Raw genomic sequence first — 17,428 nt, 5'->3', positions numbered from 1 at the left:
TCTGGCAGGGGCAGGCCTCACGCTACAGACCAGATCTTTGGCTTCCAGACATCAAGGAAGCAGCGCGGAGAGACTACTTGCTCTCCGGCTTTGGTAAAGGAGTTGTGCCTTAGATGGACCGTCACAGGACGGCAGGGAGGCCATCTGCGAGTGTCACAAAAACACCCGCTGCCAGGCCGGGGTGGATGGGGCAGTGAAGGCTCTCTTCGAAACAAGCTTTGAAGGGGAACCAGCCTGACCCCTCCTAGGACAGTGCCAAAGGCCCATTTTGGAAGGATAGGAAAACGGGAGTCTGTGGGCACACAACCAAAAACGCATTTTCTGGCCTCTCGCTGGCCCTGCTCCTCACAGGCAAATGAGCAGGTTTCTCCGCTTGGGGCTCAGGCTCCTTAACACCGGGCGTGACTTGATGCTCAGAGGTGCGGCAGGAGGCTAGGTCTTCTCCAGGATTACCTTGACGGCTTCTCCAATCCAAGAGATCCGATTCTTGTTCTGTTTCTTTTTCTTCCCCTGATGCATTTTTTTGGGGGACGGCATCTCTGGAATGTTGTCGTCAACTTCTTCATCATCATCGGCCTCCTTCATGGCCATATTGGGACACCTATAGAGTCAGTGGTTATAGGCAAGTCCCCTCGGGTAAGTAAAACCTACTGGGGCTGTTTTAGTGGGTAATGGGGACAGGCCTGGCGACAACACCAGAAGAGGGAGCGCTGCCTTCCCTGCACGTCTCAGCCCACCTGCCCCGAACAAAGCTCATGTTCCTCTGCCAGGAGAGCGGCGTCGGCCAAACCTACCTCCTCTCTTGGCAAGCCTGTTTGCTCCGTCCGCTACCACCAAACTTAACCATGTCTTTACAGGCTTTACACTTTCCACATTCGGGCTGTTGACACACCTAAAAAAGTATTCAGGAAGGGAATGAAATGGCCATTAGTAACCGTTGGTAACCAGTTTTTTGTTTTGGGTGAATTACCAATTTAAAAAATTGTATTTGGCCTCATCAGGGAAGGGGGAAAAAGAAGTTCAGAACAAGATCCCATTCGTACCCTCCAGATTAGTGAGAATTAAGAAGCAGGACACATGTTGGGACAAGTGTGGAGAACTGAGAATTCGCCATGCTCACAGGGTCGGGGGGGCGGGGGGCACTACCGCTCTGGAGACTTTTCCAGACCAAAGTTAAGCATAAACCCACACCCCAGCAATTCTGCTTCTATGCAGAGACGATCCCAAGAAGCCTCATTCAAGGATGTCGCCACTGCATTATTTATAACAGAGGAAGAAGCTGGAATACTCGTATAATGAAATACTGTGGAATAATCAGAATGAGTCCACCAGATTACTTGTATCAACACGTAACAGTGGCAAACACCAGTTGTGCGTATTCAGGAAGCTCTGGACAATGCATGTACATGTGCTAGGTGAAAAACTAAAACCAAGAGAATGGGGAGAACACGTGAATTCCTGTTAATAAAACAAAGGGAAAGACAGAGTCCAGCCGACGGTGTGAACACAGGTTCTGAAGGCAGTTGTGGTATTTTTGCATTTCAGTTTTTGTCCAAAGTCAGTCAAATACGGTCTACTTCCTATACTACAGGTGCAGTTCCAACAAAGCTAGTCAAATTAATTTCTTGGCTTTCCAGTACATATACAAGTTATATTTATTCTATAGTCTATTAAATTGTTAAATGTGTCATTAAATAGCATGAAATCTAAAAAAAAGTATATTTTTTAATTTAAAAATTCTTGGGGCGCCTGGGTGGCTCAGTCAGTTGGGCGTCTGACTTCAGCTCAGGTCATGATCTCGTGGTCCGTGGGCTTGGGCCCCGCGTCGGGCTCTGTGCTGACAGCTCGGAACCTGGAGCCTGCTTGGGATTCTGTGTCTCCTTCTCTATCTGTTCCTCCCCTGCTTGCTCGCGTGTGCGCGCTCTCTCTCTCTCTCTCAAAAACAAATATTTAAAAAATTGAAAAAAAAATTCTTTATTGATAGGGCGCCTGAGTGGCTCAGTTGGTTAAGCATCCGATTCTTGATATTGGCTCAGGTCTTGAGCTCAGGGTCATGAGTTCAAGCCCTGTGTTTGGCTCCATGCTGGGCATGGAACCTACTTAAAAAAAGAAAAAAAAACTGCTAAAAGCATGCTAACCATCATCTGAGCTTTCAGCAAGCTATAATCACCGGTCACAGATCACCATAAATACAGTAAGTAAGTTTGAAATATTCTAAGAATTACTAAAACGTGATAGAGAGTCTCAAAGTGAGCAAATGCTGTTGGAAAAATGGCACCAATTGACTTGCTCGATGCAGGGTTGCCACAGACCTTCAGTTTGTTTAAAAAAATAAAAAACAAAAACCCAGTATCTGCGAAGTGCAGTGAGACAAGATATGCCTGTAGCAGATACCAAAGTATCTCTTCTCTAGGTGACTGGAGAAATTAATCCCCCTAATACTAAGTGAAGTAAATCTAAAAAATTCCACAGGAAGAGAGGGCTTTTCAAAGCCCTCCAATCCATCCTGGACAGAGTCCCCACTGTCCTGGGAAAGTTACACCATGAGACGAGGCAGGCCTGCGGGGATGTCCTCCCCCTCGGAGAGGGCAGCACCTCTGTGGGGTAATCCCTTCCTCTGCACTCACACCGAGGCCTCTAGACAGTGCTATGCAGGTAGAGCGAATGCCACCCAGGAGGCCAGGCTAGTCAGTAACAGTGGATCAATAGCGCGGTGCCCAAGCACACCTCTTTCCACAGCTGTCCGGCCAATCTGCTTGTCCCATGAGGCATGCAATCCTCTCCCTCTCCGCCCCCGCCCCCACCCCGATAACTTTCTCCCAGCTTCCACGTTAGGGGTCACATTTGAGCAGGGAGAGTCTCAGCCAGGAGAAAAGTTCTTCAGATTGCGCGGGGAGCCCGGCCCAGGTGAGGTTACCTCACAGACGCCACACCGTCGGCGTTTGAAGGCGTTCTCCTTGTCTTCTCGGTCATCCTTTTCGATTTGCTCTGCGAAGAAAGTGTCAAAGATCTGGTAGACCAGCTTGGTAGTGGTGGCTTTAGTGGGGCCTTTGTCCTTCTCTTTGGCAGAATGCCCGATGGTCTGACGTCTTTCAGCTCGCCTGGGACAGAGGTTTCCATCGTGTTAGCAGGCTGGGGAGGAGTGCACAGGACACTCTACCTTCTCTGGTCTCCGGTCTTCGGTTTTATGCCTGCTTCGTCCTTACCTTTTTCCTAGGGTGACCCCAGCCAACTTGATCAGGTCCCTCATGCAGGGGGTCAGAAAGATGGGCTGCTCGTCACTGTCCCCAGCCTCATCATAACTCTCTACTTGTTCTACCACAAACTGGGCGTGCCGAAGGAGAGAATCCTCTGTGAATCGATTCAGGTTGAGCACAGAAGGAGGAACAGTGGTCTTTAAGAAAAAGATCAGAAGTTTCCCTTAGGCTTAAGAAAAACCGTTCTAATCAAACTGAAAAGCGGTTTCTGATTTTAGACAAGAGTTTTCTAGCAACATCTGTGCCGCATGTAAATAGGCATGAATCTCGGGTTGCGGAGACCCTGAGCCCCTCACCTCGATCTTATTGATCAAGTCTTCATAGGTGGAGTCTGGGTTGCTCTGCAGGAACTCAACCACAATCTTACTTATGTAGATCTTCTCCTGCATCACACTAAACAGCGGCGCGTACTCTGGGTTGGGATCCATCAGAATGTATTCGGCAAAAGCTGAAATAAACCGCAATTTTAAAAAGTGGTCTGAATGTGATGGCAGCTATGATGGCCAGAGGGCAGGGATGAGTCTACGAAGACTATGGGATAGTCTAAAAGTCATTCCATATGCACAAGTCAACAAAACGCAAAGGACATTCGGAGTTAACCCATTCAGAAGTGGCCTAAGACAGCTAGGGATCGAAGGCGCCTGGCTGGCTCAGTCGGTGGAACATGGGACTCTTGATCTCAGGGTTTTGAGTTCGAGCCCCACACTGGGTGCAAATATCACTTAAATAAAATCTTAAAGAAGGCAGCTAAAGGGGCGCCTGGCTGGCTCAACCAGTGGAGCACATGACTTGTGATCTCAGGGTCAGGAGTTTGAGCCCCACACTGTGTGTAAGATAAACAAAAATTTTTAAAAAGGAAGAAGACAGCTAGAGAATGGGAGACTGGCCAAGTGGCCTTATTTGGGCTCCTCTCTTGTTTTTGGAATTCAGTCGGTGTTTGAGCTGTAAGAATAGGACTGGCACTTCTAACTGGAGGGCCAGCTGTAACCCCTACAAAAAAGTCATCCTGATGGTTTCGTAATGGAAACCACCCTAATGATATGGTTCGCAAATAGTCACAAGTTAGTCACGTGCCATTCACGGGAGGCTGAAACATCCCACCCAAGCCCAACCAAGCCCAGGGGAGGACAGGAACAAGGGCTCCTTTCCGATTCCATCACGGTCCACAACTGGCCACACACTTACAGGTGCTGAAGCCAATGAGCGCCTTTTCACCTCCATCAAAGCCAGTGATCCACCATTCATTTATGGGGCCAAGATTTTTGCCATTAACACCACCTAGGAAAAAGAAAGTTTCCTGAAAAGAAATGGACTAAGAACTATGACTCCCATCAAACCCCAGAAGGGCCAGTGGCACTCTGAGTGCCCCCGAGGTGACTTCTCTTGTCAGCCAAACTGGGCAGTCCTCAGAGACACCAGAGCGAGTTTGCTGTTTGCTAATAGCTGTTCACAGCACAGTCTCAAGCCCTAACTTTAAGGGACAGTCGTTCCAACTGAATAGTGCTTTGCAGGTAAGCTTTGTTTTTAAGATCTCTGCCCAAACATAACCTGGAACGTTCCACTGACCTTCAAGAGACGGGTCATCATCATAGATTGGTTTTGCTGAACCGGAAAAGAAGAGCTCAACGTTCTTCTCAATGAGACCAGTGTCGATCGGGCACAGGTGACCACGCTTACAGTACACGCTAGACAGGCGACAGATAGCAGTTACCAGCCGACCAGTGAAGGCAGGCAGAAGTACACAATCAAGCTCAGACCCAAGGTGACGAGACCACGTGCAAGTCCTAGACTCTTAACCTCCTCGGCTGTCAGAACACTTCATTGGCACAGTGTTCTCACCCAGTTTCTACCCAATTCTCCCACCTATGCATCAAGAGGATCTTGATGTCTGCAGACCTAGGCATCTACAAAGGTGACACCAAGAAGTCAGGGAGTCTTAGAGTGGGGTGACAGGAAACCTCACAAAGGAACAACGCACTACTGCGTCTTCCCTCGGCACACTGCTATCGGACAAGCACTGGCTTCTCAGACACATGCTGCTTACGGCTGTGGCCACCACCTCGATCTAGCTCCAAAATGCTTTCACTGCCCACAAAGAAAACCTTCTCTCCATTAACCAGTCACTACTTCCTATTCCATCCCCGCCCCTGGCAATCCCCACTCTGCTTTCTCTGCATTTACGCATTCAGTGTTTCATACATGCTTAATGTTATAGGGACTTCACCTTAATAAGAAGCACAGTAAGACCTATTACCTAACAGCATGAAAACAGATGTAAAGATATGGGAAGGACATACTTCCACCTCATTTGGAGGGTTAAATCTGGAGTTTGAGGGCATCCATCCACAGTCCTACCACCCAAATGTCAAACTTCAGAAGAACATGAAATCAGGGTGTGTATGTGTGTGTTGGGGGTGGGGGGGGTCTTTCTGCTTATGGAACCGCTCGTGTTGGCCTCAAAGAGCACCTTCCGGGCAAGAAATACCATCCCGTGGTGCAAAGGCCCAGGCGGGCAACACAGAATCCGCAGGTCTTGAGAGCACCACCCCCCCATCACACTCCCACAGCCTAGGCCCTTGGAAGCCAGAAATCCTCATCCTGAAACCGCACAGAACTTCAGAAATGCAAACACGGACACCCTGAACTGAAACCCCCACCATGTGCCAGGCATGGTGGACAGACACGAACATCTTGAATTGAAACCCCTACTACGTGTCAGGTATGGTAGATAGACACGGGTCATCTCTCTGCCCTCGGGACTTAAGTCCAGTGGGAAAGATGGACACATAGCCAGGGAGGGGAGGATATGGAGGACGCACAGAAGGGGAGGATACAGTGCCCAGCCCAGCAAGCTATCCACGACGACAGGGAGAAGTTCTAAGTCCTAGGCAGAGGCAGGACCCACTAGTTCACAAAATGGACCCTGCCCAAGACTGCTTTCACCTGCCACTTTCAGCCCAAGTACCAGAGGTAAACAGAGTCCTTAAATAACTCTGGCAGTCCGGCTACAATGACACTATCCCTGCGAAGCGTGTCCTTAGTGCCGCCTCCCCACCCTACGGGAAAGGGTCTACAGCAGACCCTCTCTCAAGGAGGAAGCCAAGAGACCTCCAAGCTCTGACATTCCTGACTACAGCAGCCCGGGCTCCAGCTGCTGCTCCTCTCCCGAGCCTCTGTCCTGAGACACACAACAGGGCGGCACGAGGGCATGAGCATCAGCCGCATCAACACAGTAGATTTCACTTGTGCCACCAGGCAGAGGTTGGGCCAGGCCCTGGGGGTCACTGGTAGGTGGACAGCATCTTGACACAGATCAGGATCCTGACGGTGTTCGAGAGGGGGATACAGCCAACCACCAACCACAGGGAGTATGAAATGTGCTGCAGAAGAAACACACTGGGGATCTTGTCTCGGGGCAAGAGAACCCCTAACCTGCTGTAGGGCAGGGGTGTTAGGAAAGTGATGACCACAACAGGTATGGTAGAGGAGATCCACCCCCACATTTTCCTCAGGGAGGGAAAAAGCACCTGCTAAAGCAGGTGAAACAAACAGTGGGCGCGTCCTGGAGCCAAGCCATTCCCCACAAAGAAATAAAGTGAAGGGGCGCCTGGGTGGCGCAGTCGGTTGAGCGTCCGACTTCAGCCAGGTCACGATCTCGCGGTCCGTGAGTTCGAGCCCCGCGTCAGGCTCTGGGCTGATGGCTCAGAGCCTGGAGCCTGTTTCCGATTCTGTGTCTCCCTCTCTCTCTGCCCCTCCCCCGTTCATGCTCTGTCTCTCTCTGTCCCAAAAATAAATAAACGTTGAAAAAAAAAAATAAATAAATAAATAAAGTGAAGCCGCAGAGTAACTGCAGCCCCAGCGAGGAGCAGAATGGAGCACAGGGTGCAGAACACGGGACTGCGTACTCACAGGCTTGTTTGAGCCTTGCCAAAGGTGCAGTCCAGACGCCAGGACCTTCACTCCAGAACCTCAAGGGCCACTGCCACAGCCTGTGCAGCCCTGCTTGGTCTAGCCCCCTCCCGGGCCCTCTGCTCCCGCAACTCTGACCACACCAGCCTCATCACTGAGTCCTGCACAGCCAACAGGAGCCCACCTCGGGGTCTCTGTACCTGTTGTTCCCTCCAGCTGGGGTGTCCTTCCCCAGCTGTCCCCTCGACTTACGCTCTATGCCACGAAGGGTTCTGCTCGAGTCACTTCCCCTCTGTCCCAAACACACTCTCCCAGCCCCTCTCTGCTCACCATGCCTTTCACGTGTGCCGCGGTTACTACCACCTGACACGCAGAACTTAGCTTCTGCCCCCAGGAAAGCAGGGACCCACGGTGTTGTACCCATAACACCTAAGTCAGTACCTACCTAGCACATGGTTGGCCCTCATCTGGATGAATGAGCTTCAGGATGTGTACAGACTGAAGATTAGACATGTACGGTTTTAACAACCCACACGGCGGAGATCTACTACACTCCCACCATCTTTGGGGCTCTGATCCGGGAGGCGTTAGCAACTTGAGAAAGGCTACGGGTCAAACGCTAAAGAACCTCAAGAGGACATCAAGAACTTCGGCACCTTCAGGAAAGTGCTCTGTTACAATGAAGCAGAAGCATATGCGTTACCTAAAGCAGGTCAGTTTGTGTTGGGGAAGGGCCTCATAACTCTCGAAGCCAGACTCGTTGGCATCGAAGATGGAGAGTCTCTCATTTGTCAACAGCTGTGGCTCGTCCACCTGAGAGACAGCGACCGTTAGGCTGAGGCAGAGGCAGAGGCAGGAAAGAGAAGGCGGGAAGTAGAGCCGGAACTTACTGCGTCGGGGGGATGCTGTTCGTACTTCAGCTCGGCATCATCCAGGTACTGCCCACACTGAACGCACCGCAGAGGATTGGGCTGGGGGCACGAACACAAACAGCACTCAGAGGGCCGGCTCCGGGCAACCCCAGCACCCGCTTTACTCCCAGTTGTGGGTTTACCTTGGAGGACACCACGGTCTTGGTTCGGGCCATTTTCTTCTCCGTTCTGAGAATAAAGCAGAACATAGTTTGTGGGTTTTCAATCCTATAGGAACATGTGAGAAGCCACCCAAGTTACGCCTAATCTACTGACACAGGTGAGCACCAGCTGCTGCCTTGGAGGGAGAAGTGCCAGGTCCTCGGTGCCTCTGTACCACAAGGAGGGACCTGCCTCATGCAGAATTGGAGCGTTTGGGTCCTGAGCTCACAGACCCCATAAGAAATAAAGCTAAGCTAAGGCTGCTCTAGCAATTCATTAAAACCCCTTCATCTTTTTTTCTAGAATGAGAATCTTAATATGATCCGCTTTGTACCAAGACAACAATAAGTGCTTACGGTTCTTTGGACGTAGTTTTGCGTCTCTTCTCTTCCTACATGGAGAGAACAAAAGAGGGTACAAAAGTATTTTACATCTGGACAATGCTCCAGAATTTTATTTTTTACATTTTTTTAAATATTTATTTATTTTTGAGGGAGAGAGAGAGAGAGAGAGAGAGAAAGAGACACCGAGCGTGAGCGGGGGGGGGGGGGGGGGGGGGCAGAGAAGGAGACACAGAATCTGAAGCAGGCTCCAGGCTCTAAGCTGTCAGCACAGTGCCTGACACAGGGCTCAAACTCACAGACCATGAGATCATGACCTGAGCCGAAGTCAGATGCTTAACTGACTGAGTCACCCAGGCGCACCAATGCTCCACAATTTTATATACACAGTTATCACAAAACCTAGTCAGAGGCAGAGAGGAAGAGAGTCAAGGGACCAGTGAGGTCCAAGCCATCTCCAGTGTCTAGAGTCTTCTATTCAAAATTCTTGTAACTAAAGACTTCCTTAAGAGACTTCTAACAAAAACCATTAAAAACAAACAAAAAAAAAGCTTAGCTTACCCGTACAAGCAGTACCTCAAGGCAAATAAACAACTGATGAGGGGTCTATGGACTGAATTAAGTCCCTCTAAAGTTCATGTTGAAGCCCTAACCCCGAATGTGGCTGTATTTGGAGAAGAGGCTTTTAAGGAGGTGACCAAGGTTCTAAGGGTGGCCCTAATCCAACAGGGCTGGTGTCCTCTTCAGAAGGGGAAGGGACACCAGGCTCCCTCTTCTCCCTCCACACTCACACAGGAAAGAGCCTGGGAGGACGCAGTGAGAAGGCAGCCGTCGGCAAGCCAGGAAGAAAGGCCTCACCAGGAACTAACCCTGGCGGCACTCTGATCTTGGACTCTGAGTCTCCAGAACTGTGGAAAAATAAACGTCTGTTGTTTAAACCACCCAGAGTGCACCACTGGATTAGTCTACCATTAAAAAAAGAGGAAACTTCTTTCTGGAGTTATGTTCGGCGAGTGAAGGAGTGAGAGAACTGTGGACTATCACCACTTTGCAGCTCCCAGTGAAACAGATTTAAACAATGACTGTTACAAACATTAGGTGAGAAGCAGAGAGAAGCTTTACAATGGATGGATCAGTCTTAACACCATAAATAGACAACTGTGCCTTCCGGTGTGACATGACAGGAAGCACCTGGCACCCCCTCAGAGTCCACTGGGCAACAAAGGACCTGCATCTGGTCGAGCCCCCAGACCTAACCATCAGTCTCTAGGAGACAGGGCTGGAGAGAGGTTTAACTCAAGAGGGGTGCAACAACAAAACACCAGGACCCAGAAACTCTATGGGTAAGCCAGATCCCTTCATAAATTGCAAGGCAGATGAGGGGGTAAGACTCTGGAGGAGACAGGACAAATAGAAACCAAATTCACTGTATAGGCCTTGTTTGGGTCCTGATTCAGAGTCCCCGTTGTTTCTTTTTTCTAGGCAGGGAAATCTGAACAGACTAGACCTTTGACATTGTATTAATGATGACCTTGTGGGGATATTTAAGAAGAGAGTCCTTTTATAGGAAGTTCTTCGGTAACTGTCTCAGTAATGTCAGGGATTTGTTCAGCATCACCCAGGGGTGAGGGAGGCTGGGAGAACAGGCAGGGACCGACTCAAACACTTGGCCATGAGCAGAGAGCTGTTGCAGGCCGATGAGAACACGAGGCCCTGCTGCCCTATTCGGCCTACTTCGGGGTATGCTCGAATGTCTCCAGAACAAAAAGTTTACTTAAAAAAAAAAAAAGTCACTTTGGGATGTAGGAAACAAAGGATTAAAAAACAAGAGCTTACCTTTTCATCCTCATCTTTTTCTTCAGAAACTTGTGGTTTTACTCTTTCCGGTTCTTTTTCTTCAGGTCTCCGTTTGGCAGCTCTGTTAGGTAAATAAACATATGCCAAATCTTTGCTCAGAATAACCCTATTGCCAACTCACATCAAAAACAAAAACTAATGCCTCCATATTGAAAAGCAAAATATTCAGAATATATCTGGGCAAGATTCTTTCTTCCGATCCAATAAAGAAAGCCCCTTGTCACGGTGGCTCTAAAAGGAGCACTGATAAGTTGTTTGAACTCCAAAAGCAGCCCCCGTGACCCCTCCAACGCGGGCCAAGCAAGAAGTGCCGGGAGGGAAGGGACCCACAAGACGTGCAGGGGTGGCATGGCCACCCAAGTGGCAGAGGAGGCCCAGCTTAATTTCTTATCCAACCCCGCCCAAGCGGATCCAGTCTTCTGAGCGCATCAGCACCTCCGTGTAAACCTCTACATCAGCACCGATCTCTAGAATGGTAATTTCAGTAACGAAAATTACACAAAGCACAGCACAAAGGCACAAGCATTTCAACCACTTACAGATCTTTGGGTTGACTTCTGGGTCTCCTTTCATCCTGCGAGGGTGAAACAGGGGTGGAGAGAGATAGAGGGGAAAAGTTAGTTTCTGAGAAAAGAGCAAGACCAAACTGAAAGTACCAGTTAATGATCACAGCACCGTGAAACTGGAGAACAGGAAAATCCACACAGGCCTACAGGGGACAGAGGAGACTTCACATTTTTAACTCCATTCCCTAACCCCCTACAAGCAAGAGTTGGCCAGGACTGGGCAGGCGGTTTCTATAAAGAGCCAGAAAACATTCTCAGATTTTGTAAGGCTCGTGGTCTGTGTCACAACTACTCAATCCCACCATTATAACATAAAAGCAACCAGAGAAAACACAGAAGTGAAAAGGCACGACTGTGTTCCAAAAAAATTTATAAAAATGGGCAAAGGGCCAGATTTGGGCCATAATTTGCCAACTCTGTCCCAGAAAACCTCATTGTAAAAGGGATTATACCCATGTACCTTAAGTTGGCCAAATGCCTATACTTCCATTTGTCATCTGGTCAGAGGTAAAGATGTCATATAGAAAGGTATCGGGACAGCAGGAAAAACAAGGACAAAACTTAGCAATCTAGCATGGAAAATTAAGAAATAAAAGAATTCCCAACTCCGTCACCAACTCCTTGTTATATATAAACAATCTAGTGTCTTCTGAGCTTAAATAACTTTCTGATAAATTTATTGATCTTATCTTCATAGATTAACAAGTCTGTTAGGTTTATTAAAATAGGAGAGCCGGGGCACCTGGGTGGCTCAGTCAGTTGGGCGTCCGACTTCGGCTCAGGTCATGATCTCACGGTCCGTGAGTTCGAGCCCCGCGTCGGGCTCTGTGCTGACAGCTCGGAGCCTGGAGCCCGTTTCAGATTCTGTGTCTCCCTCTCTCTCTGCCCCTCCCCTGTTCATGCTCTGTCTCTCTCTGTCTCAAAAATAAATAAACGTAAAAAAAAAAAAAAAAATAGGAGAGCCAACAATATTAGAAAGGGTCAAATGTTTGATCCTTCCATCTCTTTCTACCATGAGGCAAGAGCTCCCGCCAGTTTGTGTCTGCAGAGAATGGGCGGTCTGACACCATCACTAGGATCTCTCTAGGGGGCCTGGCAGGGATTCCGGGCAAGTGCCGACAGCAAGATAACCAATATCTGGACAGAAAAGGTGAGAGACAGCTAAGATGGCAGAGCATGCTGGAGGCGACACCAAAAGGGTCAAACGCCACGGAAAAAGAATGGATGCCTGTTGCCAGCCAGGTCAGAAGTAAGGAAGTGCATGACCCAGCAAGTCCGTGACCATGGGCTCCACCATCTAAATCTCAAGAGACAGAAGAACCACAGAAAATCCTGGGATTATCCCAGTTGGACTTCTCTTAGACAGGGACCACACGGCTTATAGAGCTGGGGAGTCCCGTGCTGCGGCCCCCCAGTGCACGAACCTCCCCTCCCTGGAGTTCAGTCAGCAGGACCGCCCTGCAGATGACCTTGCCATCCTGCACTTGTACGAAGGCCCAGCCCCACTCCATGCATAAAGTTGCAGAGTTTAAATATGTTCACTTAGCTGAACGGGGGAGGCTGGCAGGACGGGGAGACCTAGACTCGGAACTTAGGAGGCTGGCAGAGCAACACAGGTGTGGCTGGCGCGTCCGAGGGGAGGATCAAGTGCAGCCAAACGCGCACACACCTTCGTCAAGGTGCACACAGGCCCTGTCCACCGTTACAGGGAAGCAGACCACTGTACACACAGACATGAGACAACCACCAACCCCCATGAGGGGGATTAGGGAACTTTCCCAGAGTCGCCCCGTGGGGAGGTAGGGCTGGATTTGAACCCAGAGCCCTGCCCCACACCATGTGTCCCGACCAAATGGGAATAGAAGAAAAGTGGAATTTAAGAAGCAAAGATTCAGTCTTTACCCTCTCGTCTCCTTCATCCGTTTCGGCCTGCACTCCTGTTCTTCCTTCTCGGTCCAGCTCCTCCTTCGACTTCAGTTTAGGTGTTCTGTCACACAAAACCAGACACATCCACGCGATCAGCTCGGGGAGGCGGACACCACTGCAAGCACCCCTAGTGATGGCTTACGGTCTCCTCCCCGGACCCAGAGCATGGACTGCCTTTCCCAGCTGAAGGGCAAGTCTTCCCTATAGGAAGCCCGAAAGCCATTTATGACTTCAGAACTTATGATCTTCAGAGAGGCCATCAACATTTCATATAAATGAAACAAACAGCTTAAATGAACAGTTTAAAACAAAATAACCTCCCCCCCCACACACACACACAAATAGGACTCCATCGATTTCCTGTAACCTGATGGGAATTCTGCCCACAGAGGCAGAAGGCAAGTGTCTGGCCCAGAGGTGGACCCCGTGTGGGTTCACGACAGCTGGTCTGATGTGTGACCTGCATCAGTAGCCGTGGAAAGCCGACTAGCCACACAGGATCTTCACTTCCGGGCTCTGCCCCTCCGTTTGGGTGCTCTGCCCACCCCTAGACACAGGCCCAGTCTCGACATTTCCTCCAGCCAACTGGATGTCAACAGAGACTTGAAGTGCTCTTGACCTCTGCCCTCGCACTCTGCCACTGCTACAAAAGCACGCCCGGGCTGGCCAGGTCATCCCCATCATCTCCACCAAGCCTGGCCAAGATCAGTCAACAGACACCAGGAGGCAGACTTGCAAGCTCAGTAAATGAGGTCTTAAGTCACTGAGCTTCAGCAACCATAATTACCTGACATCCTCACAGCCAACGGGGGAGGAACGCAGCAGCTCATTTGATGCCCTTTCTCACTACCTCACAAACTACGTGTTGAATGACCACCACTGAGGAAGGGCCTCGGGTCAAGATCAGCTGAGCTCAGCCTTCACTCCGGTACTCCGACCTTCCCCAAGTGGAACCACCCACACACATATAACTTACATACCTAATGCTCTGCCTAACCCGTTATTTTTACCAGAACACTTATTTTAGCGACTTTCACACTAGGAAGTACAAAGGCATGTTAACTATACTTACGGTTCTTTGGTTTGACTTCTGAGCCTCTTTTCTTCCTAAGAAGGGGGGTAAAAAAGAAACTAGTTAATTTTCCCCCATTTAGCCCTGATCTTTCCATTGTTCTATGGAAACAATACCTAAACTGATCCTACAGTCTAGCTGGTGGGAGTAAATACGATCTATCTTCAAGATAGCAAGGTTTTTTTTTTTTTTTTTTTTTTTTGGGGGGGGTGCTAAGTAAGCAGGAAGTTGCAGGATCTAAGAGTTCTGTAATCTAAGTGCTTTGCCCCCAAACCCCTCTATCACACATCATGAGTACGTGTGGACGACCTCACAGACAACTGGCTAACAGAACCAGGAATCTATAATAAAAGCATGAAACAGGATGGCCCACTCTCAACAAGTGCTCCACCTCAAACACTGATGACGATCGTTTTGAACCCAAGTTTAGAAGAGCTAAACACACCTTTGTGGAAAAGGTCCCAAGTGAATTCGGCCTCAAACTCCACATTTTGTGAAGAGACCACAAGGGTTAGTGATGTTAAGAGAAGAAACACACTGAAGACCCATCTACTGCAAGAAGAGGTACTGGGAGTCTGACCACAGGCAAGGAATTTCAATCCTGCCCAACGCGCCCTGAGGGTAGTTGAGCAAGCCCACTAGAACTGCCTGTTCCCAAATGAGCTGGACTATAACTGCTATCTAACTAGTATTAGGGTAGGAGAGGTGATCGATTGAAGGCTAGCTTTATACCAAATGGTTCTTCAAGAATGGTCACTCACTTAGTTGATCCCCAACTAGAGCAATAACAGACACCCATCCTTTACCCTCCATCCAAGTTTGTAAGAAACTTCTAGATATTTTGAGAGAGAGAGAGAGAGAGAGGCACATGCATGCGGGGGAGGGACAGAGAGAGAGGGAGAGAATCTTAAGCAGGCTCCTTGCTCAGCACAGAGCCCAACTTGGGGTTCAGTCTCATGAACCATGAGATCATGACCTGAGCCGAATTCAGGAGTCAGACACTGAACCACCTGAACCAGCCAGACGCCCCAAAACAGGACCCAATGTTGCCCTGTCGCCGGTGGCTGCCCAACGTTAGCCCTTCTGTCATATATGACAACACTGTCCAATGGTAAGCTTCCCATTATCAAACCCCCATTCCCTCCCCTATCCTCTCCTCAAGGGGGTTCAGGTGGCACATCGGTCTTTCACAGAACCTTAAATTCGGATTGTACAAAGAAACTGGAGGTCTGAGGAAGACCTGGGGAGATCTGGTCTGATCGCCATGAAGAATGCAACTTTAGGGGCACCTGGGTGACTCGGTTGGCTGAGTGGCTGATTCTTGATTTCAGGTCAGGTCATAATCTCACAGCTGGGGAGATCAAGCCCCACGTGGGCTCTGTGCTGACAGCGTGGAACCTGATTGGGATTCTCTCTCTGCCCCTCCCCTGCTTGCATGCTTGCTCTCTTTCAAAATAAATAAACTTAAAAAAAAAAAAGAATGCAACTTTATATCTGGATGATGCTATAGAATTTCAGCACCCCTTGTGTTTGAAAGTCAGATTCCCACAAAGACTTGGTGAGCGAGGGAGGCAGATGGGCAGGGGCACAGACTCAAGTTCTGTCACTGATGGAATAGCAGAAGGTCCAGCTGCTCCCCAAGCCTAACGCAGTGTCCTTATCACGAAAGCCACACAACCCCCCTTCTGGGTAGAGAATCACAGAAAAAGAAGTCTGGAAAGCATTTTGGCTAAAGTCAAGGTCATTTTGATCAGGAGAGAAAGTCCTTTTGTTCCTACACGTGGCCCCCCTCCCGGTGACCCCCTTCCTGAAACCGAACGGGGACTCCAAGTAAAGTACAATGGACAAACTCGGATGTGACCAGGCTTTACTTTTTCGTCTCTTTCCTCCTCTTCTTCCATGTGTGTTCCAGGTCCTACTCTCTCCGGTTCTTCTGCAGGGAGCGGTCTAGCAACTCTGTCAAGCAAAGTAACACACACCCCAAGGGTGACTTTCCCCAACCCCTCCCCTGCCAGCAGTTTTCCTAAGGTCCTCCTCTTCCTACCCCAGAGAGCAATCTCCATCTCAGAGGCCCTGAAAGGCACATACTACTTTAATATTTAATCAGACCTTTAAATCTGGTTCTGACAACGGCCGGTTCCCCTCAATTCATTCTTTGCAATGAGAATTCTACATGAATTAAAGGCTAATAATCTGACCCCAAATTCAGCATTCTTGAGCCATCTATGGTCGCCATGGCAACTCACAATAAAGCTCTTTAAAACTTTGCAGAAAAGTAATTTCGGTAATGAAGATTGCACATTGTACAGAACAGGTATATTAATCGTTCTTACTGTTCTCTGGATGTAACTCTCCGCCTCTTTTCCTCCTGTGTGGAGAGAAGGAAGACAAGAACATTCATTTCAAAGAAGATCAACATGAAAAGCATGAGTGACAGTATTAAATACATTTGGCACAGTTAAAAATGGGGGGGGGGGCTGGGTTTAAGGGAAAGATCTGGGTAATCAGCATCAGTCTGGTAGTGCCATCCCACTACCCTCAAAACGAAGGAGGCCCAGGAGTTGGCCCAGCACATGCCCGTGTACCAGAGGTTTCCAGTGATGCTCTATAAAAGAATCAAAGGTCCTCCACCCCCAGTCAGGAAGTCTTTAATATTAGGAAAAAACAAAATAGTAATTTGGGATTCACAGCAGGAAGTGAGGACACTAGCTCTTCCCGGACGAACACCCTGGTGTATGATTTCACACTGTCTGCGGTCTCCAGGGTATCTACGTGTATTTAAGAGGGATAGATATACTGCAGTGACGAAACAGATCTGGATCCTGTTTGGGGTAGAGGTTACAAGACTCCATACACGTGAGTGCATATACACACATGCGAAAACTGGTAAAATCTGAATAAAGTCTAGATTGTACAGCGAGGTCACTTTCCTGGTTTTGCTGAGGTATTACAGTTCTAGATGTTACCATTGGAGAAACTTAGGGAAGTATACAGAACCTTGTTGTATTCTATTATAGGCAACACATACACAAAAATCTGTGGTATATGTAGGTGCAGATGGAAAACTCTGCCTCCAGGCTGCCTTCAGACTGGATCTACACCAGCTCTTCCCTGAGTCTCCAGCCTGTTGGCCTGTCCTGCATGCTTTAGTCTTGCCAGCCTTAACCGCAGGAGCCAAGTTTAAAATTAATCTTACACATACATCTTGTTTCTCTAGAGAACTCTAATGGTAGATTTCATACTAAGTCTCTTTCTCGCTCTCTCTCAGACAACATAGAGGAAACTGATAAATCCTTGCCTCTTCCCCGCTCTGGAAGGTCAGGAGGAAGGGAGATCTATGCACCAAACATCCTTTTATACTATTTAGAAGTTTTACTAAATGCATGTAATACCCATTTTTAAAACATAGTAAGTTCTCGTAACTTTA

General features: G+C 48.8%; 1 protein-coding gene across 4 annotated transcripts in view; it reads right to left on the bottom strand.

Moving 5' to 3' along the window:
• The window catches only part of DNMT1 (DNA methyltransferase 1), a 46,709-nt gene that overhangs the window by 13,632 nt on the left and 15,649 nt on the right, over positions 1-17,428 (bottom strand). For all 4 annotated transcript variants that reach the window (XM_086699137.1, XM_086699138.1, XM_086699139.1 and 1 more), the window contains 17 exons: positions 16,335-16,369; positions 15,873-15,957; positions 14,002-14,036; positions 12,906-12,990; positions 10,977-11,011; positions 10,417-10,498; positions 8,596-8,630; positions 8,221-8,266; positions 8,057-8,137; positions 7,870-7,979; positions 4,824-4,942; positions 4,443-4,535; positions 3,554-3,705; positions 3,207-3,394; positions 2,918-3,101; positions 795-892; positions 454-601 (listed from right to left, as the gene is read on the bottom strand). In XM_086699137.1, coding sequence (XP_086555263.1) covers positions 454-601; positions 795-892; positions 2,918-3,101; positions 3,207-3,394; positions 3,554-3,705; positions 4,443-4,535; positions 4,824-4,942; positions 7,870-7,979; positions 8,057-8,137; positions 8,221-8,266; positions 8,596-8,630; positions 10,417-10,498; positions 10,977-11,011; positions 12,906-12,990; positions 14,002-14,036; positions 15,873-15,957; positions 16,335-16,369 — 1,611 coding nt within the window. The remainder of the gene's footprint in view (positions 1-453; positions 602-794; positions 893-2,917; positions 3,102-3,206; positions 3,395-3,553; positions 3,706-4,442; positions 4,536-4,823; positions 4,943-7,869; positions 7,980-8,056; positions 8,138-8,220; positions 8,267-8,595; positions 8,631-10,416; positions 10,499-10,976; positions 11,012-12,905; positions 12,991-14,001; positions 14,037-15,872; positions 15,958-16,334; positions 16,370-17,428) is intronic.

This window comes from Puma concolor, chromosome A2 (genome assembly GCF_028749965.1).
Source record: "Puma concolor isolate L17-30 chromosome A2, mPumCon1.1.hap2, whole genome shotgun sequence".
NCBI lineage: Eukaryota > Metazoa > Chordata > Mammalia > Carnivora > Felidae > Puma > Puma concolor.
The sequence above is the reverse complement of the archived record's forward strand: the minus strand, read 5'-3'. Positions and strand labels throughout refer to the sequence as shown.